General features: G+C 43.2%; 1 protein-coding gene across 4 annotated transcripts in view; it reads right to left on the bottom strand.

Annotated features, from left to right (window-relative positions):
* B3GLCT (beta 3-glucosyltransferase) overlaps positions 1–23,979 on the bottom strand; it is a 140,407-nt gene that overhangs the window by 11,390 nt on the left and 105,038 nt on the right. For all 4 annotated transcript variants that reach the window (XM_054446047.2, XM_063650743.1, XM_054446050.2 and 1 more), the window contains exon 13: positions 2,516–2,635. In XM_054446047.2, coding sequence (XP_054302022.2) covers positions 2,516–2,635 — 120 coding nt within the window. The remainder of the gene's footprint in view (positions 1–2,515; positions 2,636–23,979) is intronic.

Below are 23,979 nucleotides of genomic sequence, written 5' to 3'. Positions count from 1 at the left end.
ACAATGAGAAGCCACTGAGGGCCTCTGAGCAGAGGGGAGAGAGGACCAGATCTGCTTTTAGGAAGGTCCCTTTGACTATAGTGTGGACAACAGCATGGAGCGGAGTTTAAGACCAAAAAGTAGGGGAACAGGAGGCTGTGGCAGGAACTCATATAGGAGATGACAGTGACCTGGTTGAGATTACTGGAGGTAGAGAGAAGTACTGATGGAAGAGAGATTTAGGAAATAAAATGGACAGGACTGGGTGATTCAGTTGATTGCAGGGAGTGGGGAAAGAAGGAAAGAAAGGGTGAGAGTTGACTCACAGACTCCTGGGGTAAGAACTCATATATGCCAATGTCTTCCCTGAGAGGGGGGCATTGGAAGAACAAATCAGGGGTTACAGTCAGAAATGGCAAGGTGTTGAGTGTGATGTGTCTGTCAATCAGTCAAGCGGAGATGTCCTTTGAATCTATGAATCCGGAGGCCAGCAGAGTTCTAGGCTGGAGAAAGAGTTCTGGGTACATTCAGCATCAAGCCATAAGATCACCCAGGGACAACACAGGGTAAGAAGGAGGACTAGAAAAGATGCCTGCATAACACAAGACATTGAAGGGATAGACAGAAACAACTGAGAAGGAATGACCACAAAGAAGGATGAACAAGGATAGGATGGCACTCTGGAAAGCAAGAGAAAGGGGTGTTTCAGGTCAACAGTCACTGGTGTTAAAGGCTGCCAGTGAAATAGGATAAAAACTGGAAATTATTAATTTGATTTAGCTACAGCAAGGTTGCTGGAAACCTTGGTGAGGTAGTTTAGGAGGCTGGGAGTTTATGACTCTTAGAAGGCTGAGCATGAAGCTGAGAAAATGGAGATAGAGTAGTGAACTCAAGATGTTCCGCAGGGTAGGAAGGAGATGGCATGGTGGTGGTGAGAAGTTTTAAGACAGCAAAACTAGAGGTGGTGGGAAGTACCCAGGAGCAAAGTAGACACTGAGCACACAAGTTAAAGGTGCCACCTTGGTGGTCTAGCAGGGCCTGCCAGGGGCAAGGGAAGGGGGAGCAGTGACAATTATGCAATATATTTGCAAATCTGGCACTGGCCTGTGAGCTCCTGTGGGGAAGGGGCTGTGCAGCTTTCATCTGTGCATTCCCTGTGCCTGGCCCACACAAGGCCAGTTGAACGAATGAACAACCAACTGGGATGATGAAAGGCAATGCTAGATAGGTAAGGTAAAGTGAGGTTTCAGAAGGCCTTGAGTGCCAGTCTTGGAAACAACTGCTAAATCCAATATGCAATGAAGACAACAAAATGGTTTTCTTGCAGAAATCACATAACAAGTCACTTCTGTGTTAAAAATATTATATGAACACCATCATGCTATAAAGTATATAAACCCATATACAAATAACAGGGCCACTTTCAAAGTGGAACATCTCAATGGGTGCCATGTTCTGATCCTTAATTGGCTCTAACTCTTCACCCAGAAAGCCCGATGCATTACAGTAAGGCTGCAAATAGCTTGAACCTTTTTTGATAAGGAGGTCAACACTCCTTGGGCTTACTCTAGTGTCTTTTCAAAGGCCTCCCTGGACTCCCCCTCCTGTTGTTAATGACCTCAGGTAGATGCAAGCCATTGTCTAACAAAGATCAGCACACATGCTCAGGTTTGGTTATCACTACAAAAGAGCCACCTCCATAACCGTGTTATCTTCACCACTGAATCGGCTAAACCAAATCAGGATGCCTGTAGTAGGACTGTTGAGATCCTGCAGGTTCCTGTAGGAATTGTTCCAATCTAGGGAATTGCAAAGTAGGAATTTAAGGTCCTAGCCCTCCAGAAGTGTATAATCCATTAGATTATAAACTAGAATGCTGCCTGGCACACAGAAGACATGCAACAAATATCTACTGAGTGAATTTAAATGACTACCGTTGATAAGATCTTGCCTACACGCACCAATAGTAAGACTACAGAAGTAATAGGGAAAACTGCTTAATTGATTTACCCATATAAATCAAGTTAAAATCTTTCTTTGTAAGAGACTAGGCAGATGCTTCATTTAAAACATTGATTTTTAACTGTTATTTAAAACCTATAAATCCTACATAAATATTACTTAATCGCATAAGTAAGCTTCTATACTACACTTTCCCCAAAGGTGACTTATTAAGCATTACATAATTTAATAGTCTAATGGCTTATTCTCTGAGATTAAAATCTATAACCAATTTTTTTTTTTCCATTTAAACAGACAATCAAAACTAGTTGGCTGCCTAGAAGCAACCATTGTTAGGGACATCTAGCAAGTATGACATACTTTTTTATATCATTTCTTCAAGGTCTAAAATATTCTTTACTGTGTGTTCTTTTAATATTTAGCAAATATAATGTTCACTTTCCTATTACAGTAACAACCACCATTCACAGAGTACTCACATATCAGTATAGATTCCAGTGCCAGAGACCTACCTCTCGTGTGGAAAGGGAAGTTTATGTTTAAAGTAGTTGAAGAAAGCTGTGATCATAGTTACCCTCCTCCTCCCGTGATGTAGCTGTAGCCGCCAGTGCCCAGGCCGTAGCCGTAGCGCTCTCCCAGAAACACAGGCTCGCCGGAGTCATAACAGCTAAGCAAGTGCTGGAGCCTGGAGATACTGAGATGCCAAAGGGAACACAAATCATGATTATTTGATTCAAATGTGGTTACGGAATAGTTTATGGTTCTTACATCCCGCCCTGTATACTGTGTAATACTAAACCGAAATAGTTAAGAGAAGAAATTTGAGTGACTTATAGAATAAATAAAATTTTTAAACAACAACAAAAAAAGAAAAGAATGCATGAAACTGTACATTACTGGAAACAGAAGAGAAACTGAGACACGAGGGGTTGTTCCTCAGTTTTTACAAGCCCCTGCCATAATACGGCTGCCTGATTTGTGTGTTGAGAGTGGCAGGTTACTGAAGTGAAGTTACTGAAGTGAAGGCCAGTGTGCTCTAGATCTTATTTCTACCAGTCCTGTTTCCAAGTGAGTGTGAACTAATCCTCACATCTTTTCAGATGAACTTGGTATTTAACAAAAAAATTCCTGATGGCCTAAAAAGGAGCCACTGAGACACAAATGCACGTTGGGCCCCTGGCTGGCAGGTGGGGAAGAGAATTTGGGCAGTGAGGCTATCCTAGAAATCCTCAGATAATGAGGCACAACCATGCTTATGTTTCCCTCAATAAGGCCACCCAAGTCTGAGAACTTTTTGTGTCTAATTGCTTATACTTTTGAATACCTTTTGGCCCCTATCTGCCTTTAACACACGTTACCAACAATAGCCTACAAAGGGCAGTGTATTCGTCTGGGTTCTCTAAAGTAAGACTATCCATGAGTTGGTCATAAAAATGCCTGCAACTGCAGCTGCTGTCCAGATGAAAACAACGAATTTATAGGAAAATAAAATCCAAAAATGACTTTTTTAAGTAGACACAAAGGGTAGTGCTAAGAAAGCCTATTTTTTCTACGTTTTAAGAACTTACACCACTTAGAAATGTCCCTTCCACCTATAAGCCTGCAAAATCAAAAGAAAGTTAGTTACTTCTAAGATACAATGGGGATACAGGGGGTAAATATTCCTGTTCCAAATGGGAGAAAATGGCCAAAACAAAGGGGCCACAGGCCCCATGCAAGTGCAAAACCTGGCCAGGCAATCATTAAATATTAAACCTCCAAATGCGGTGAGTCGAGATCGCGTCATTGCACTCCAGCCTGGGTGACAAGAGTGAAACTCTGTCTCAAAAAAAAAAAAAAAAATATATATATATATATATATAAAACCTCCAAAATCTCCTTGATTCCATGTCTCACATCCAGGACATGCTGATGCAAGAGGTGGGCTCCTTAGGCCTTGGGCAGCCCCACCCCTGTGGCTCTGCAGGGGACAGCCCCCGTGGCTGCTTTCACAGGCTGGTATTAAGTGCTTGTGGCTTTTCCAAGGTGCACAGGGGAAGCCATCACTGGATTTACCATTCTGTGATCTGGAGGACGGTGGCCTTCTTCTCAGTGCTCCACTAGGCAGTGTCCCAGTGGGGAGTCTGTGTGGGGGCTCCAACCCTGCATTTCCCTTCTGCACTGCCATAGCAGAAGTTCTTCATGAGGGCCCCACCCCTGCAGCAGACTTCTGCCTGGACATCCAGGTATTTCCATACATTCTCTGAAATCTAGGCAGAGGTTCCCAAACCTCAACTCTTGTCTTCTGTGTAACTGCAGGCCCAACACTACATGGAAGCTGCTAAAGCTTGGGGCTTGCACCCTCCGAAGCAAAAGCCAAGCTGTACCTTGGCCTCTTTTAGCCATGGCTGGAGCATCTGGGACACAGGGCACCAAGTCCCAAGGCTGCATAGAGCAGTGGGGCCCTGGGCCAGACCCATGAAACAATTTTTCCCTCCTAGGCCTCTGGGCCTGTGATGAAAGGGGCAGCTGTGAAGATCTCTGACATGCCCTGGAGACATTTTCCCTATTGTCTTGGTATGAACATTCAGCTCCTTGTTACTTATGCAAATTTCTGCAGCTGGCTTGAATTTCTCCCCAGAAAATGGGGTTTCCTTTTCACCTCATGGTCAGGCTGCAAATTTTCCAAACCTTTATGCTCTGCTTCCCTTTTAATAAGTTCCAATTTCAAACCATCTCTTTGTGAATGAATATCACTGAATGCTTTCAGAATAAGCCAGGTCACCTCATGAATGCTTTGCTGCTTAGAAATTTCTTCCACCAGATACCCTAAATCACCTCTCTCAAGTTTAAGTCTCCACAGATCTCTAGGGCAGGGGCAAAATTCCACCAGTCTCTTTGCTAAAGCACAGCAAGAGTGAACTTTGCTCCAGTTCCCAATAAGTTCCTCATCTCCATCTGAAACCACCTCAGCCTGGACTTCATTGGTCAAAACTATTCAACAAGTTTCTAGGCAGTTCCAAACTTTCATTCATCTTCCTGTCTTCTTCTGAGCACTCCAAACTGTTCCAACCTCTGCCTGTTACCCAGTTCCAAAGTCACTTCCACATATTTGAGTATCTTTTCAGCAACACCCCACTCCTGGTACCAATTTAATGCATTAGTCCATTTTTACGCTGCTGATAAAGACATACTCAAGACTGGGAAGCAAACGAGGTTTAACTTACAGTTCCACCTTGTGGCTGGGGAGGTCTCACAATTATGGCAGAGGGCAAAAGGCATTTCTTACATGGTGGCAGCAAAAGACAATGAGAAAGAAGCAAAAGCGGAAACCCCTGATAAACCCATCAGATCTCATGAGTCTTATTCACTATCATGAGAAGAGCATGGGAAAGACCGGCCCTCAGGATTCAATTACCTCCCACTGGGTCCCTCCCACAACATGTGGGAATTCTGGCAGATCCAATTCGAGTTGAGATTTAGGTGGGGACACAGCCAAACCATATCATTCCACCCCTGGCCCCTCTCAAATATCATGTCCTCACATTTCAAAACCAATCATGCTTTCCCAACAGTCCCCAAAAGTCTTAACTCATTTCCGCATTAATTCAAAAGTCCATAGTCCAGTCTCTCATCTGAGACAAGACAAATCCCTTCCACCTATGAGCCTGTAAAATCAAAAGCAAGTTAGTTCTTCCTAGATACAATGGAGGTACAGGCATTGGGTAAATACAGCCATTCTGAATGGGAGAAATTGGCCAAAATGAAGAGGCCACAGGCCCCACGGAAGTCCAAAATCCAGTGGTGCAGTCAAATCTTAAAGTTCCAAAAGGATCTCCTTTGACTCCATGTCTCACATCCAGGTAACACTGATGCAAGAGATGGGTTCCCATGGTCTTTGGCAGCCCTTCTCCTGTGGCTTTGCAGAGTACAGCCTCCCTCCTGGCTGCTTTCATGGGCTGACACTGAGTGTCTGCGTCTCTTCCAGGTGCATGGTGCAAGCTGTCAGTAGATCTACCATTCTGCGGTCTGGAGGACGGTGGCCCTCTTTTCACAGCTCCACCAGGTGGTGCCCCAGTAGGGACTCTGTGTGGGGGCTCCGATCTCATATTTCCCTTCCCCACTAGCAGAGGTTCTCCATGAGGGCCGCTATCCTGCAGCAAACTTGCCTGGGCATCCAGGCATTTCCACACATCTTCTGAAATCTAGGCAGAGGTTCTCAAACCTCAATTCTTAACTTCTGTGTACCTGCAGGCTCAACACCACATGGAAGCTGCCAAGGCTTGGGGCTTCCACTCTCTGAAGTCACAGCCCAAGCTGTACCTTGGTCTCTTTTAGACACAGCTGGAGTGGCTGGGATGCAGGGCACCAAGTCCCTAGACTGCACACAGCATGGGGACCCTGAGTCCAGCCCACAAAACCACTTTTTCCTCCTGGGCCTCTGGGCCTGTGATGCGAAGGGAGGGGAGCAGGGGAAGGAGCTGCTGCAAAGGTCTCTGACATGATCTGGAGACATTTCCCCCATCTTGGGAATTAACATTCAGCTCCTTGCTACTTACACAAATTTCTGCAGCTGGCTTGAATTTCTCCCCAGAAAACGGGTTTTTCTTTTCTATTGCATACTCAGGGTACACATTTTCTAAACTTTTATGCTCTGCTTCCCTTATAAAACTGAATGCCTTTAACAGGATCCAAGTCAGCTCTTGAATGCTTTTCTGCTTAGAAATTTCCTCCACCAGATACCCTAAATCATCTCTCTCAAGTTGAAAGTTTCACAGATCTCTAGGGCAGGGGCAAAATGCCACAAGCCTCTTTGCTAAAACACAGCAAGAATCACCTTTACTCCAGTTCCCAACAAGTTCCTCATTTCCATCTGACATCACCTCAACCTGTAGTTTATTGTCCATATGACTATTAACATTTTGGGCAAAGCCATTCAACAAGTCTCTAGGCTAAAGTTCCAAACTTTCCCACATTTTCCTCTCTTCTTCTGAGCCCTGTCTCTAAATTATTCACCAAGATATCTTTTCTCACAGAGCAATAGTAACATTAACGGTTCTGGTGTCTCATTTTTTGGTGGGAGGGATGGGTAAGAACAAAACAAAGTACAAGAAAAGATCACCTTTCCCATCCCCACTCATGAGTCTTATAAAAATACCCTAGCTAATAAAGCTAAAGCTGAAAGTGAAGAAAACGAATTTAATATATGAAAAGAAACTCTGACCAGTGACAAGTGTTGGTGCTCAAAGAGTTCACAAGACTTCCAATCAGGTTTATATCTGTCTGAAGGTCAAGGCCACTGACAATGTTGATGGTTTCTGAGTGACTAGAAAATGTTCTTTGAACACTATCCTGTTTTCGGCACACAAGGTGACTCTAGGACTGCCTCATAATAAGAGTGGTGTAAAAATCTGGTCTGCTGTTCTCCACAAGGAGTTTGCTATTAACCTCTGCTATTTTATCATTGGTTTTGTTTAGTTTAGTTGCCAATGATTTTCTAAGTTTTAATTCTTGTAGATAGAGCTGCTTATATTTTTCCAACTCAGTTTTATTAGTCTTATGGAAAGTTTTTATTTTCAAGAGTTCAGATTTCAGATCTTTCTCAGCTCCCTGCGACTTCTTATTGAAGCAACTTTATTCTCTCTTAACTAAGTTATCTCAAGATGCTGCTTGTGTCTGCAAAGATAGGTTTTCTTTTAACTTTTCTACTATATCTTGTTTACTCTTTCTTTAGTCTCTTTCTTGTACTAAATTTGTTTCCACATTCTTGTTGTACTAAATTTGTTTCCATATAAGTTTTGGGGCTTTCTATTTTTACTCTGTAGTCAAGATAATCCCTCTTTTACGACTTCTGCTTTCCAATGTATTTACTTACTTTATCTTATTCATTCTAATACATTTGTTTGATTTACTTCATTTAACACTGCGTTTGGCTTACACATAGAGTATCCTTGACATAAGTAACTTCATCTCAGAAAAAGACTCCATCTTACATTTCATTAGGCACTTTGCCAACAGGGGCCAGATGTTTTGCTTGATCAATAAAGACTCTATTCAATCAAATGAGGACATAACCAAGCACATTCCTCCATTTTCAGTCCTCACCAGAGGACTCTGTGGCCATAGAAAGAGCAAGATTTCAGCAGCTCAAACGGCCATCTTAACTGACAGTCTTGCTGTCACTTGTGATAAGCACCTGGCATCTGCCACTGAAGGCTCTGCCCACATCAAAGTCTTTTCCTTGCAAGACTGAGGGACTGCCTGGCCCAGACCAGGATATTCTTTTTGTCAATGTCTCTCTCCCTGGAGTGGTTCATTAACCCTTTTTCCTATCCCCTTTTCCTTGATGTTAAATGTTACTTTGTTATGGGAAGTTTAATCTATAAAATTATATATTAAGTATACTATTATGGTTTGCAATATTGACTGACTTGTGGAGTGGCTTAAACCTGTGTGCCTATGGCTCTACTGACTGAAAAGGAAGTACTGAGAATCGATTCCTTGGGAACTCCATGTAGCTCATGGCTTTTGTGGCTGAAATAGCATCAGTAAAAGTCTGACATTGTGGAAAGACATAAAGACCTGTGGACCTGGTTATCCCCGACCTGGTGCCATGCATGAGGGCTTAGGTTTCTTTGTACAGATTCTAAAACCAAGGTCTTTTCTCTGAGAGCATCTCTTGTATGATGGAGATCAATTTCTAGGCTACTAAATTTACTTTCAGCTTTACAAAGTGGTTGAGAAAGAATATGCTTATCCTTTAGGTTAGTCGCTTCAAAATTAACTGTGTCCTACAAACAAAACTACTCCTCTCTTGCTCTCAGGAAAGCAAGTTCTAGGTCTCTTATTGATGTGTGACAGATCATAATCACGGAGAGCAGCAGCCAGTCTAGCATGGTACAATTCAATGCTGTATCCAGGATTTCCTTGCTGTGTTTACATTCTCCAGTTTAGAATTGAGCATTATATTCTTGCTGTCAGACTACTGAGCTGTCCACTGTCCTGGTGTGATATTATGATTATATATTGATATGGTTTGGCTGTGTAAAAATGGACTAATACATATATATTGGTTTTCACCCAGAGTTCCTGGCTCTTAACTCCCATAGCCCTTGTTAGTCTTTTATTATAATGCTGGGTTGCTTTATTAGGCCTCAGGAGCAGATGTCAGGAAACAATTTCTCTCTCTGACCTTCTCCTGTTGACACAAGATTCTTTCAGTGCTGCTTCACCAGCCAGAAATCTCCACGGTCAGCCAGCGGCACCTCTGGCCGGGGCCTCACTCGGCTCTGGGCTTGCCACTAGACTTGCTCTGCCCACTAAGCCTGGCAGGCAACGCTTAGCTCATGTTACTGGCCCAGGTTCCACACCTGCTGTGGCTCTGTGCTCAGCCCATAGCTGGGCTGGGCACGCTGTGACTGGCTTCTGCCTTGGGTGCCAGCATCTGGACAAGGGGTGGGGGATGCAGCAGAGCCTGAAAACTTTGAGATGCCAGCAACTGTGGAGCCCCAAGGGGTGTTACCCTTTTGCTCAGGGAGTCCTAAGCTCTGAGCCCCCAGGAAGCATCACAGCTTGTTCCTGTTATAGCTCATTCATTCCTACCATCTGCATGCTTTGGTGAATGGGGGCATGTCCCAGGTCATTTGGTCCTGCTGCCCCACTCCAGCCTGTGGCTCCTGGGCTGGCCCAGCCCCACTGCTGCCAGTTCCCATCATGTGGGGCAGCTGCCTAGCACCAGCAAAGGGTGGGAGGATTACAGTGTTACAGCTCTGGCTCAGGGAATCCTGAGGTCTAGGCCCCCAGAAGGGTTGCCGCTCTAGTGAACAGGAGTGTGTCACCACCCTCAGCTCAGTGAGCCAGCCAGGAAAGTGTTACAACCCTTTTCACTCCCACTGTTCAGCGGGTCCCAGGTTCTTGTCTCACATCCAAGAAGAATGAGGTTACACAGACACTGCACAGTGAGCCAGGTGGAGGAGGGTTTTATTCAATGAAAGAACAGCTCTCAACACGAGAGGGGACCCAAAGTGGGTAGCCCTCTGTGTGAGAGGGGACCCAAAGTGGGTAGCCCTCTGTGTGAGAGGGTACCCTAACTAAGGCAGGTAGTCCCAATATGTGGCTGAGTCTGGGGTTTTTATGGGCTCAGGATCGGGGAGTGTGTGCTGACTGGTCCATAGGCGGGCCTGGGAAAAGCACCATTTGATTAGCTAAAAGGCATCGAGGAAGTTCTCACTCCTGGCTATGGACTCTACCCTGAGCTGACAGCCTGGCTGTCATGCTTCAGGCTGTCTGTGGCTTGAAGGTTGGGTTTCACTGGGGACCTGGCCCTTTATGCCTAGGAATTTGTGTGCCTCTTGCTTCTATCAATGTCCTTGTACCTGCCCAAGGTAGGAATTTAATCTGATTGTGGGTCAAAAGACTCTAATTCCAGACAGTGTCCTGCCCCATAACCTAGAGGAAGAAATACTACACAGAGAGGCCAAGAAAAGTCTGAATAAGGAGGTCTTTCTGGGTTTAGAACATGGGCTTTTTGTTCAATCACATTTTCACATGGTTGTCAATCATGCCTATATAATGAAGCCTCCATAAAACTCCAAAAGGACAGGGTTCGAACAGTTCCTGGATAGCTAAACATGTGCAGATTCCCGGGGTTCGAGCACCCAAGGGGGGCATGGAAGCTCCACACTCCTTCCCCCATACCTTGCCCTACACATTTCTTCATCTGCATCCTTGATAATATCCTTTACAATAAACCAGTAAACCTAAGTGTTTCCCTGAGTTCTGTGAGCTGCTCCAGCAAATTAAAGGAACCCAAAGAAGGGGCTGTGGGAGCCCCAACTTAGTCAGTCAGAAGATCTAGAGGTCTGGACTTATGACTGGTGTCTGGGGAAGCAGTCTTGGGGACTGAGCCGTCAACCTGTGGGATCTAAGGCTATCTCCAGGCAGATGATGTCAGAACTGAATTGAATTAGAGGACACCCAGCAGGAAGAGGACTGCTTGTTTGCTGGGGGGAAGTCTTCCTCATTGTTTGTTGTGGTATAAGAACACAGAAAAAAATGTTCTGAGAGTTTTTCAGGAACAATTGATGTTAGTGAAGTGGGATTAGCTAGAATGGCTCAGGTTCAGAGAAACATTTGGTTTGAGAAGAGAAAGGATAAAAGCCTGGGAGATGAGAAACCCTTGATTCCTGGGTGGCCAAACGATCACCTATGATATGAAGTCACAGTGCTCTGCTGAGTTACTAAAGGTAAAAGTTACCAATGGAATTTAGAGATGAAGAATTGGTTCACCGGATGCACAAGAAAATGCAAACTAATCAGAAAAAAGCAAACTATTCAATCCCTTGATTATTGTTATCTATACTAGCTAAAATAAAATTAAAAGAATGCTGGGTTAGACCCTGACGCTACATACACCAAACTTAGATTTCAGTGAGTCTAAGCTTCAGCCACTAGCCTCAGAACCACAGCACAAGGGCAAAATTATGCAGGAACAACACAAAGTACCTCTGAGACCTGTGGTGACCAAGAGGGTAAGTCAATGTGGGAGAAGGGAAGAACCAAATAATTATTGAAACTAGAGGGTATGGTGTAAAGGAAGTATTCCATTTTGTAGATCTGTATCAACCACCTCTTGAGGAACCTTTATAAAAATGGATTATGAGAATAACTAATTTAGAGGCAGTATCTTTGGTTTTGAATGCTGGAGAATGGAAGAGCATGTTTGGTTTGATGCAGGACCCACAACTCAATGCTGAACAATTGCACATGGGTGTACATAATCCAGACACACAGGAGGTTATTCCTGAGGGAACAGCAAGCCTGGTGGACTGAATAAAAGCCACTGTAAGATCTGTTTACCCTAAGAAGGGGGACTTCCAGACTCTACCTATAAATGCCAAGTAGAACACCCCAAATTATGCAGCTGATACATTTCATACATAAGCCATGTGGGACTAGTTTTATGATAACTGGGATATCCACCCACTGAATATGCCCGTTATCCAGGCCATGGTACATGCTGTTGTTAAAGGGGCCCATTTTGCATGGGCACCTCATATAACCTTACTGCTGCAAAACCAAGACAGTTCCAAAAGCCTTATCAAATTTGCGGTCTAAGCTTTACCTCGAGGTCTTACAGATGCTAATAAAGACATTAGGTTAATTAACAAGAAAATGATGAAGGGTAGAGGGGAGAGTCGAAGGACTCATCCTGGGAGGTGGAAATTTTTAAATGGTTTGTAAGAAATAAGATGAATAAAGAAAACATTGATAGGAATGAAAGTTAAGAGGAAAAAGAAAGGGGAGAGCCATGGGACTCACCCCAGGAGGGTGGACATATTTAGGTGGTTATTAAAAAATGGAATGAATAAAGTAGAAATTGATGGGGTTAAAACAAAGGTCTTAATACAACATTATTAAAGACAGAGTGGAGGAAAGGGACCCCTGGCTGATCTCTCAACATTTAAGGGCCCAAACCAGTTTGCTGCATTTCCCCCAGTTTGGAGAACTTTTAAAGACAAGAAGATAAAGATTAAAATGAGAAACCCCACCTATAATTACCTGTTAGACTGGTTAATCAAGGTAACAATTAAGAGAGAGGCCAGGGTCTCCTGGTGGGACTCCAGGCTGGGGACCCAAAGCCTTTTGCAAAAGAAAGGGTAAAATGATCTGGGGATGAAAAGGAGAAATTCCTGGGACTAGAACATAAAAGTGTAACGGTTGTTAGGATTATGAAAGCCGCCATATTTGAACGTACTTCATGTGAAATGGTTTTATCTCTTTTACCTGACTGCATTATGTGAAGAGACATTTTAACTGACTGGGAAATGTTCCCCCTATCCAGTACTGTAAAACAGAAGGTATGTAAATCCTTTGAGCAGTATTAATGGAACATGCTAAAATTGGAACCAGTTAAGATTGCCCAGGCCCACATAGCGCAGAATAGAAACTGAAGAGCTGGTGGGGACAACTTCCCCATTTGATAGCCCTCTGCAGAGTACCTCCTGTGGCTTATGGCAAAGGTTTCTGAGTGCCACCCAGCAATGACTACTAGGACTTTGAACTAGAGAATTTCCACTTGAAGGGCATTTACTTCCTTGCTACAGGACATTAACTGAGGCTACCCCTGTGACTGAAGGACATAAAGTGATCTTGATGAAACCCCCTTTGCAAAGATTATGACAGTGAGAGAAATTTAGCTTGGCTGACTCCATCGTGCTTCTAGTCTCACAGGCTGGCTGTCTTCACTCATTCCTGGGCGTAGGTCAAGCTAATCACGGCAGGAATTTAGTTTATAGTTTAACTTGGAAGCAAGGATGCTAACAGTCTCTCCCTAAAACTAATCTCCTCCTTGCTCAGGGACCAAAAACTAATGAAAGACCACAAGATTAGGATCAGGGGAGGGGCCTGAACTTTGCTAAAGTGTATTTTTTATCATCCCTTACTGCTCAAGAATCATGTGGACAGAGGTCAAAAGATTTGACACTTCCCCAATTGCTCCTATAGATAACGTTATTATTGTAGAACCTAAGATTGGTCTTTTGAGATGTTTTTCAGATTTTTGCCTTCTGGCAACCAATTGAACCCACTCAGACCCATGACTCATGACTCAATCAGTCCTGTGGTCCCCAACCAAAGGCAGATTCATTGTACAAGGACCGTTTTCCACATCCCTAGGACTTCATTCCCAACCAATCAGCAGTAACCATTCCCTAGCCCCCTGCCCACCCAATTATCCAAAAAACCCTAGTCTCTGAGTTCTCAGTGAGACTACTTTAAGTAATAACTCCAGTCCTTCCACTTGGCCAGTCTTGCATTAATTAAACTCTTTCTTTACTGCAATATTACAGTCTCAATGAACTGGTTTTATCTGTGCAGCAGGCAGGAAGAACACATTGGGCAATTACATTTACATCTGAAATGCCCATGCTGTTTTGGGTGATGTCAGAGGAACACTCTAATAAGGGAGGCAATGCCCATTCAATTATAAAACAGAATTTATACGTGATCATGCTACCTGGGGAATGCAAGGAGGAGAACCTAACAAACAGAGGGCCTCTTTTCCCCTAAAACTGACTCTGGAACTACGTGAGGAGCCACTGGATTCTACACTACCCTGTAAGCAGCTCTTAATTGACCAACCAAGAGCTACTTGGTTTGAGGATGGCAATTCAATTCCAGGGTAAATGAATACCATCCTGTTTGGAAGTCTGCTATTTTGACCAAAGGAGGTAAAAACAAATAATCTCGGTGGGCTGTATTGGATGCATTTTCCTAACAGTAATGGAAGAATTGAACAGTGGTAGAAACACTTGTGTTTGGGATTTTACTAACTCATAGGCAGTGACCAATCACCTGCCCATACAGTTAGGCAAGAGGGCAATGGATACTTGGCCTGTTAAAAGGATGCCCATATGAAGCATGGCCCCATGGACATTTGAGGGGTGCATTAAAGTAGAACAAGTCAATCTCAATCAGAAGAGCCCCTTTCCAGGTTTGGAAGGTGACTGGAATTGACAAGCAGGTATCCCTGTGGACTTCCTTGAGGTGGCCACCTGGATCCATGAAATTAGTGGATATGGGGGTACAGCAGCAGGCAGAGATGGGCTGAATCTAGACATGTTCCTTTTGCATCCTCTCAGGCACAAAATGCCAATAAGAACTGTTCTCTCCACCAGAAAAAAAGACAGAGACTGATAATGGCTACGGGGCAGATTCCCTGGTGCAAAGGTCCTAAACAAAGCTGGCAATACAGAGACTGGTGCTAGTGGCCCTATGGGGCTACAAATGGGTCTTGACAGGAATAGACACTGACTCTGGCATGGCTTTTGCTTACTCAGTGGAACATGCAAACACTCTGAGTACCACTAAAAAAACAACTAAACAGAAGATATTGCATGGATTTGTATGGCCAGTCGTCATTTCTTCAGACCAAGGAACACACTGTACAGCCTATAATGTCCAACAATGGGCACAGAGATAGTCTCCTCAGAGTCATAGTTTGATAGATGAATAGAACAGGTAATTAAAACACTGGAAACATAAAAGGCTGGCTTACACGCCTTCAAGAGTGTGTGCTCATACTCAACATGAGTGGGACTAAAGGAGTCTGCCCACTAGATGTTCCTGTTTTTCTAAGGCTGGTCTGGAGAAGAAGGGGTGAAGAGGATGCTTGGATGACTATGCAAATCTTGCCAAGGCAGGAGTACATTGGAATAATGATCATTTTTTCTTTCTTCCCTAAATCAGCTCACTAAAACCTTTTCTCTCCCTCCTACTTGACATAGTGGTCCTAGGACCAGGCCTGCAACTGCCAGTGTCGGAAGCAGGGCTGATTTCTAAGCAAAAAACCATAACTATGTTTTTAAAGCTTATGTCAAAATTCCTTAGGGCCTGATGTGACTGTGTTGCTCCTTCACCCCATTTAGCAAAGCTGGGGCTAAGAGTGAATGCAGCTATATTGCCTGGTGGTAAAAATAATCCACTAGCTGTGCACCTAAGTAACTTTACCCTATCTGCATGGGAGTGGACTGAGGAGAGGGCACCTGCTAGACTAGCATTGTTGCCTGCAGTCTAAACCAGAACGGTAGTGATTCTGATGTCTCTTCCAAAGGTGGAAACATTTGGGTATTAACGGAGAGAAAGAGAAATAGTAGTTGAGGGTAAAGGGATGAATAATGGGTTATAAATTGAGGGAAATCCAACATTACATTAACACCTTGAAAGACACTCAGAGAAACATGACATTGTCTCTCAGCTCAATTATAACAGATATCTAAAAAGGTAAAGCTATTTGTTTGCCAAGACCGCTCCAGCTTTGGAACCTGACAAGATTGAAGGGAAGCCTGCAAACCTGAGTGGACTCACCCTGGGAAACATTAATACAATATAGTGGACTAGACTAGTTATTAATGATGGAGTGAGACTCTAATGTGGCAATATCTTTTGAGGTGTATGTTCTTTTGATGTAAGGTATCTGAAGACTGAGGGTAGGCTGTGATATTATGAAATATATATTTGGTTTTCATCACCCATTTGCTGACATACCAATCCTAAAATCTTTGGAACGTCCAAATTGCTATCTTTTTGTAGGCTAATGTTCACCGACCGGCAGCTTCAAGATGGGACTGGTCACCAGAAAGACAAAGGCATGATTAGAGAGTTGGGACTTTCAGTCCCACCCCCCATCTCCTGGGAGGGGAAAGCAGCTGAAAATCAAGTTGATCATCAATGGCCAATGGTTTAATCAATCGTGGCTACATAATGAAGCCTTCATAAAGCCCAAGAGAGCAGGTTTCAGAGAGCTTTAGGATGTCTGAACATGTGGAGGTTACTGGAGGGCATGGAAGCTCCGCACCCCTTCTCTCATACCTCACCCTACACATCTCTTCATCTGTATCTTTGTAATATCCTTTATAATAAACTGGTAAATGTGAGAAAGTGTTTCCCTGAGTTCTGAGAGCCACTCTAGCAAATTAAATAAACCCACAGAGGGGGCTGTAAGAACCCCGACGTGAAGCTCATCAGTCAGAAGTTCTGGAGGCCTGGACTTAATGACTGGTGTCTGGTATATGGGGTGGTAGGGCAGTCTTGGGGACTGAGCCCTCAAACTGTGGGAAGTGGCACTATCTCCAGGTAGACAGTGTTAAAACTGAATTAGAGGACACCCATTTGGTGTCCACTGCAGAACTGATTGATTGCTTGGTGGGTAGGAGAAATCTCCCTGCTCCACACTTTTGGTCACAGAAGTTGTCTTCTGTGTTGATGATTATTGCAGTGTGAGAACAGAGGGGAAAATAGCTCAGTTTTTTCCTAACCAACTAATCATTAGGGAAATGCAAATCAAAATTCACACCCACTAGAATAGCAACTATCAAAAAAAAAAAAAAAAACAACCCAGAAAATAATGGGGTTGACAAGGATGTGGAGAAACTGGAAACCTTGTGCACTTCTGGTAGTAATGTAAAATGGAACAACCTCTATGGGAAAACAGTGTGATGGTTCCATTATAAATAGAATTACCATATGATCTAGTCATTCAATTTCTGGGTGCATACCCACAACCCCATGTTGATGGAGTGTCCATCAACAGACGAATGGATAAGCAAAATATGGTCTATCCATACTGTATCCAAGGAATGTTATTCAGCCTTAAATAGGAAGGAAATTCTGCAATATGCTACAACACGGATAAATTTCAAGGACATTATGCTAAGTAAAATAAGCAAGTCACAAAAAAAAAAACAAGTACTGTATGATTCCATTTATATGAGGTACTGAGAGTAGTCAAAATCATAGAGGCAGAAAATAGAATGATGGTTGCCAGGGAATGGGGTTAGGGGAGTATAGACAGTTATTTTTTAATGGATATAGAGGTTCAGTTTTACAAGACGAAAAGAGTTATGGAGATGGCTGCACAACATTATGCATGTATTTAATACTACTAAACTGTACACTTAAAAATGGTTATGATGGTAAATTTGATGTTGTGTGTACTTTACCACAATTAAAAAAAAGGAAAAAGAAACATACTGTGGATGAACCAGATGGTGATAAAAAAAAAAGTTACATAATTTTACAGTATTTCTCCATCATCTCTACTGAAAAACAGACCCTTCTTTTTCTTAGTATTTGATAATCTATACTAAGAGAAGACTAGTAGCTGTTATGAAATGAATGTTTGTGTTCCCCCCAAATTTTATCATATGTTGAAATGTAATCCCCAATATGAAGGTATTTAGAGGTGGGACCTTTTTTGGGGGGTGAAGAGATCATGAGGGTGGAGACCTCATAAATGGGATTCATGCCCTTCGGAGAAGAGGCCGCAGAGCTAGCTTGCTCTCTTTCCACCATTTGAGGATACAAGAAGTCAGCAGCCTGCAACCCAAGAGAGCCCTCACCAGAATCCAACCATGCTGGCACCCTGATCTCAGGCTTCTAGCCCTCCAGAACTGAGAAATAATTATCAAACAAAACAAAACAAAACAGGAGATGGCTGGCAAGATGGCCAAATAGGAACAGCTCCGGTTTGCAGCTCCTAGTGAGATCAATGCAGAAGGCAGGTGATTTCTGCATTTCCAATGCAGGTACCTGGCGCATCTCATTGGGACTTGTTGGACAGTGGGTGCAGCCCACAGAGGGCGAGCAGAAACAGGGGGTGCGTCGCCTTACCTGGGAAGCACAAGGGGTTGGGGAACTCCCTCACCTAGCCAAGGGAAGCCAAGAGGGACTGTGCTATGAGGAACGGTGCATTCCAGCCCAGATCCTATGCTTTTCCCATGGTCTTCACAACCTGCAGACCAGGATATTTCCTCAGGTACCTATACCACCAGGTCCCTGGGTTTCACACACAAAACTAGGCAGCCATTTGGGCAGACACCGAGATAGCTGCAGGAGTTTTTTTAATACCCTAGTGGTGCCTGCAATGCCAGTGAGACAGAACTGTTCACTTCCCTGGAAAGCGGGCTACAGCAAGGGAGCCAAGTAGTCTAGCTCAGCGAATCCCACCCCCACGGAGCCCAGCAAGCTAAGATCCACTGGCTGGAAATCCTCGCTGCCAGCACAGCAGTCTGAAGTCCACCTGGGATGCTCGAGCTTGGTGGGGGGAGGGGTGTCTGCCATTACTGAGGCTTGAGTAGGCAGTTTTCCCCTCAGAGTATAAACAAAGCTGCCTAGAAGTTCAAACTGGGTGGAGGCCACCACAGTTAGGCAAAGCTGCTGTAGCCAGACTGCCTCTCTAGATTCCTCCTCTCTGGACAGGGGATCTCTAAATGAAAGGCAGAGGACCAGTCAGGGGCTTATAGATAAAACTCCCATCTCCCTGGGACAGAGCACCTGGGGGAAGGGGTGGCAGTGGGCACAGCTTCAGCAGACTTATGCCTGCTGGCTCTAAAGAGAGCAGTGGATCTCCCAGCACAGCACTGGAGCTCTGCTAAGGGACAGACTCCCTCCTCAAGTGGGTCCCTGAACCCTGTGCCTCCTGACTGGGAGACACCTCCCAGGAGGGGCCGACAGACACCTCATATAGCAGAGCTCCAGCTGGCATCTGGCACGTGCCCGTCTGGGACAAAGCTTCCAAAGGAAAGAAAAGGCAGCAATCTTTGCTGTTCTGCAGCCTCTGCTGGTGATACCCAGGCAGATGGGGTCTGGAATGAACCTCCAGCAAACTCGAGCAGACCTACAATAGAGAGGCCTGACTGTTACAAGGAAAACTAACAAACAGAAAGGAATAGCATCAGCATCAAAAAAAAAGGATGTCCACACAAAACCCCATCCAAAGGTCACCAACATCAAAGACCAAAGGTGGATAAATCCACGAAGATGAGGAAAAAACAGTGCAAAACGGCTGAAAATTCCAAAAAAAACCAGAATGCCTCTTCTCCTCCCAAGGATAACAACTCTTCACCAGCAAGGGAACAAAACTGGACAGAGAATGAGTATGACGAATTGACAGAAGTAGACTTCAGAAGGTGGGTAATAACAAACTCCTCCGAGCTAAAGGAGCATGTTCTAATCCAATGCAAGGAAGCTAAGAACCTTGAAAAAAGGTTAGACGAATTGCTAACTAGAATAACCAGTTTACAGAAGAACATAAATAACCTGATGGAGCTGAAAAACACAGCATGAGAACTTTGTGAAGCACATACAAGTATCAGTAGCCTAATCGATCAAGTGGAAGAAAGGATAGCAGAGATTGCAGACCAACTTACTGAAATAAAGTGTGAAGACGAGATTAGAGAAAAAAGAATGAAAAATGAACAAAGCCTCCAAGAAATATGGGACTATGTGAAAAGACCAAATCTACGTTTGATTGCTGCACCTGAAAGTGATGAGGAGAATGGAACCAAGTTGGAAAACACTCTTCAGGATATTATCCAAGAGAACTTCCCCAACCTAGCAAGACAAGCTAACATTCAAATTCAGGAAATACAGAGAACACCACAAAGATACTCATCAGGAAGAGCAACCCTAACACACATAATCGTCAGATTCACCAAGGTTGAAATGAAGGAAAAAATGTTAAGGACAGCCAGAGAGAAAGGTCGGGCCAACCAGAAAGGGAAGTCCATCAGACTAACAGTGGATCTCTCAGCAGAAACCCTACAAGCCACAAGAAGAGAATGGGTGCCAATATTCAACATTCTTAAAGAAAAGAATTTTCAACCCAGAATTTCATATCCAGCCAAACTAAACTTCATAAGCGAAAGAGAAATAAAATCCTTTACAAACAAGCAAATGCTGAGAGATTTTGCCACCACCAGGCCTTCCTTACAAGAGCTCCTGAAGGAAGCACTAAATATGAAAAGGAAAAAGCGGTACCAACCACTGCAAAAACATATCAAATTATAAAGACCTTCGACACTATGAAGAAACCACATCAACTAACTGGCAAAATCACCAGCTAGCATCATGACAGAATCGAATTCACACATAACAATATTAACCTTAAATGTAAATGGGCTAAATGCTCCATTTAAAAGACACAGACTGGCAAATTGGATAAAAGAGTCAAGTCCCATTGGAGTGCTGTATTCAGGAGACTCATCTCATGTGCAAAGACACCCATAGGCTCAAACTAAAGGAATGGAGGAAGATTTACCAAGAAAATGGAAAGCAAAAAAAAAAAAAAAGCAAGGGTTGCAAGCCTACTATCTGATAAAACAGATCTTTAAACCAACAAAGATCAAAAAAGACAAAGAAGGGCATTACATAATGGTAAACGGATCAATGCAAAAAGAAGAGCTATCATAAACATATATGCACCCAATACAGGAGCACCCAGATTCATAAAGCAAGTTCTTAAAGACCTACAAAGAGACTTAGACTCCCACACAATAATAGTGGGAGGCTTTAACACCCCACTGTCAATATTAGGCAGAGCAACGAGACAGAAAATTAACAAGGATATTCAGGACTTGAACTCGGCTCTGGACCAGGCGGACCTAATAGACATCTACAGAACTCTCCACCCAAAATCAACAGAATATACATTCTTCACACCACCACATCACACTTATTCTAAAACTGACCAATAATTGGAAGTAAAACACTCCTCAGCAAATGTAAAAGAACGGAAATCCTAACAGTCCCTCAGACTACAGTGCAATCAAATTAGAACTAGGATTAAGAAACTCACTCAAAACCGCAAAACTACATGGAAACTGAACAACGTGTTCCTGAATGACTACCGGGTAAGTAACGAAATTTAGGCAGAAATAAGTTCTTTGAAACCAATGAGAACAAACACACAATGTACCAGAACCTCTGGGACACAGCTAAAGCAGTGTTTAGAGGGAAATTTATAGCACTAAATGCCCATAGGAGAAGGCGAGAAAGATCTAAAATTAACATCCTAACATCACAATTAAAACAACTAGAGAAGAAAGAGCAGACAAAGTCAAAAGCTAGCAGAAGACAAGAAATAACTAAGATCAGAGCAGAACTGACGGAGATAGAGACACAAAAAAACTCTAAAAAAATCAATGAATCCAGGAGCTGGTTTTTTGAAAAGATTAACAAAATTGACTGTTAGCTAGACTAATAAAGAAAAAAAGAGAGAAGAATAAAATAGAAACTATAAAAAATGATAAAGGGTATATAACCACTGATCCCACAGAAATACAAACTACCATCAGATAATACTATAAACACCTCTACGCAAATAAACTAGAAAATCTAGAAGAAATGGATAAATTCCTGGACACATACACCTTCCCAAGACTAAACCAGGAAGAAGTCAAATCCCAGAATAGACCAATAACAAGTTCTGAAATTGAGGCAATAATTAATAGCCTACCAACCAAACAAAGCCCAGAACCAGACAGATTCACAGCCAAATTCCATCAGAGATACAAAAAGGAGCTGGTACCACTACTTTTGAAACTATTCCAAACAATAAAAAGAGAGGGAATCCTCCCTAACTCATTTTATGAGGCCAACATCATTCTGATACTAAAACCTGGCAGAGACACAAGAAAAAAAGAAAATTTCAGGCCAATATCCCTGATGAACATCGGTGTGAAAATCCTCAGTAAAATACTGGCAAACCAAATCCAGCAGCGCATCAAAAACCTTATCCACCATGATCAAGTTGGCTTCATACCTGGGATGCAGGGCGGGTTCAACATATGCAAAACAATTAATGTAATCCATCACATAAACAGAACCAATGACAAAAACCACATGATTATCTCAATAGATGCAAAAAAGGCCTTCGATAAAATTCAACACCCCTTCATGCTAAAAACACTCAATAAACTAGGTATTGATGAAATGTATCTCAAAATAATAAGAGCTATTTCTGACAAACCCACAGCCAGTATCATACTGAATGGGCAAAAGCTGGAAGCAGTCCCTTTGAAAACCGGCACAAGACAAGGATGCCCCCTCTCACCACTCCTATTCAACACAGTATTGGAAGTTCTGGCCAGGGCAATAAGGAACAGAAAGAAATAATGGATATTCAAATAGGAAGAGAGGAAGTCAAATTGTCTCTGTTTGCAGATGACATGATCGTATATTTAGAAAATCCCATCATCTCAGCCCAAAATCTCCTTAAGCTGATAAGCAACTTCAGCAAAGTCTCAGGATACAAAATCAATGTGCAAAAATCACAAGCATTCCTATACACCAATAATAGAGAGGCAAATCACGAGTGAACTGCCATTCACAATTGCTACAACGAGAATAAAATACCTAGGAATCCAACTTACAAGGGATCTGAAGGACCTCTTCAAGGAGAACTACAAACCACTGCTCAGGAAATGAGAGGACACAAACAAATGAAAAAACATTCCATGCTCATGGATAGGAAGAATCAGTATTGTGAAAATGGCCATACTGACCAAAGTAATTTACTGATTCAGTGCAATCCCCATCAAGCTACCATTGACTTTCTTCACAGAATTAGAAAAAACTATTTTAAATTTCATATGGAACAAAAAAAGAGCCCATATAGCCAAGACAATCCAAAGCAAAGAGAACAAAGCTGGAGGCATCAGGCTACCTGACTTCAAACTATACTACAAGGCCACAGTAACCAAAACAGCATGGTACTGGTACCAAAACAGATATACAGACCAATGGAATAGAATAGAGGCCTCAGAAATAATGCCACACATCTACAACCATCAGATCTTTGACAAACCTGACAAAAACAAGCAATGGGGAAAGGATTCTCTATTTAATAAATGGTGTTGAGAAAACTGGCTAGCCATAAGCAGGAAACCTTTCTTACACCTTATACAAAAATTAAAATGGATTAAAGAGTTACATGTAAGACCTAAAACCATAAAGAGTCTAGAAGAATACCTAGGCAATACCATTCAGGACATGGGCATGGGCAAAGACTTCATAACTAAAACATCAAAAGCAATGGCAACAAAAGCTAAAATTGACAAATAGGATCTAATTAAACTAAAGAGCTACTGCACAGCAAAAGAAACTATCATCAGAGTGAACAGGCAACCTACAGAATGGGAGAAAATTTTTGCAATCTATCCATCTGACAAAGAGCTAATATCCAGAATCTACAAAGAACTTAAACAAATTTACAAGAAAAATACAAACAACCCCATCAAAAAGTGGATGAAGGATATGAACAGACACTTCTCAAAAGAAGACATTTACGTGGCCAACAAACACATGAAAAAAAGCTCATCACTGGTCATTACAGAAATGCAAATCAAAACCACAATGAGATACCATCTCATGCCAGTTAGAATAGCAATCATTAAAAGTCGCCTCTCCCTCTCCCTCTCCCTCTCCCTCTCCCTCCTCTCCCTCTCCCTCTCCCTCTCCCTCTCCCTCTCCCTCTCCCTCTCCCTCTCCCTCTCCCTCTCCCTCCTCTCCCTCTCCCTCTCCCTCTCCCTCTCCCTCTCCCTCCCGTCTCCCGTCTCCCGTCTCCCGTCTCCCGTCTCCCGTCTCCCGCTGTTACCGAAGCTGGACTGTACTGCCATGATCCGGCTCGCTGCAACCTCCCTGCCTCGGGCTCCGGTGACTCTCCTGCCTCGGCCTGCCGAGTGCCTGGGATTGCAGGCGCGCGCCGCCACGCCTGAATGG

This window comes from Pongo pygmaeus, chromosome 14 (assembly GCF_028885625.2).
Source record: "Pongo pygmaeus isolate AG05252 chromosome 14, NHGRI_mPonPyg2-v2.0_pri, whole genome shotgun sequence".
NCBI lineage: Eukaryota > Metazoa > Chordata > Mammalia > Primates > Hominidae > Pongo > Pongo pygmaeus.
This window is presented reverse-complemented; position numbering and strand designations above follow the sequence as displayed.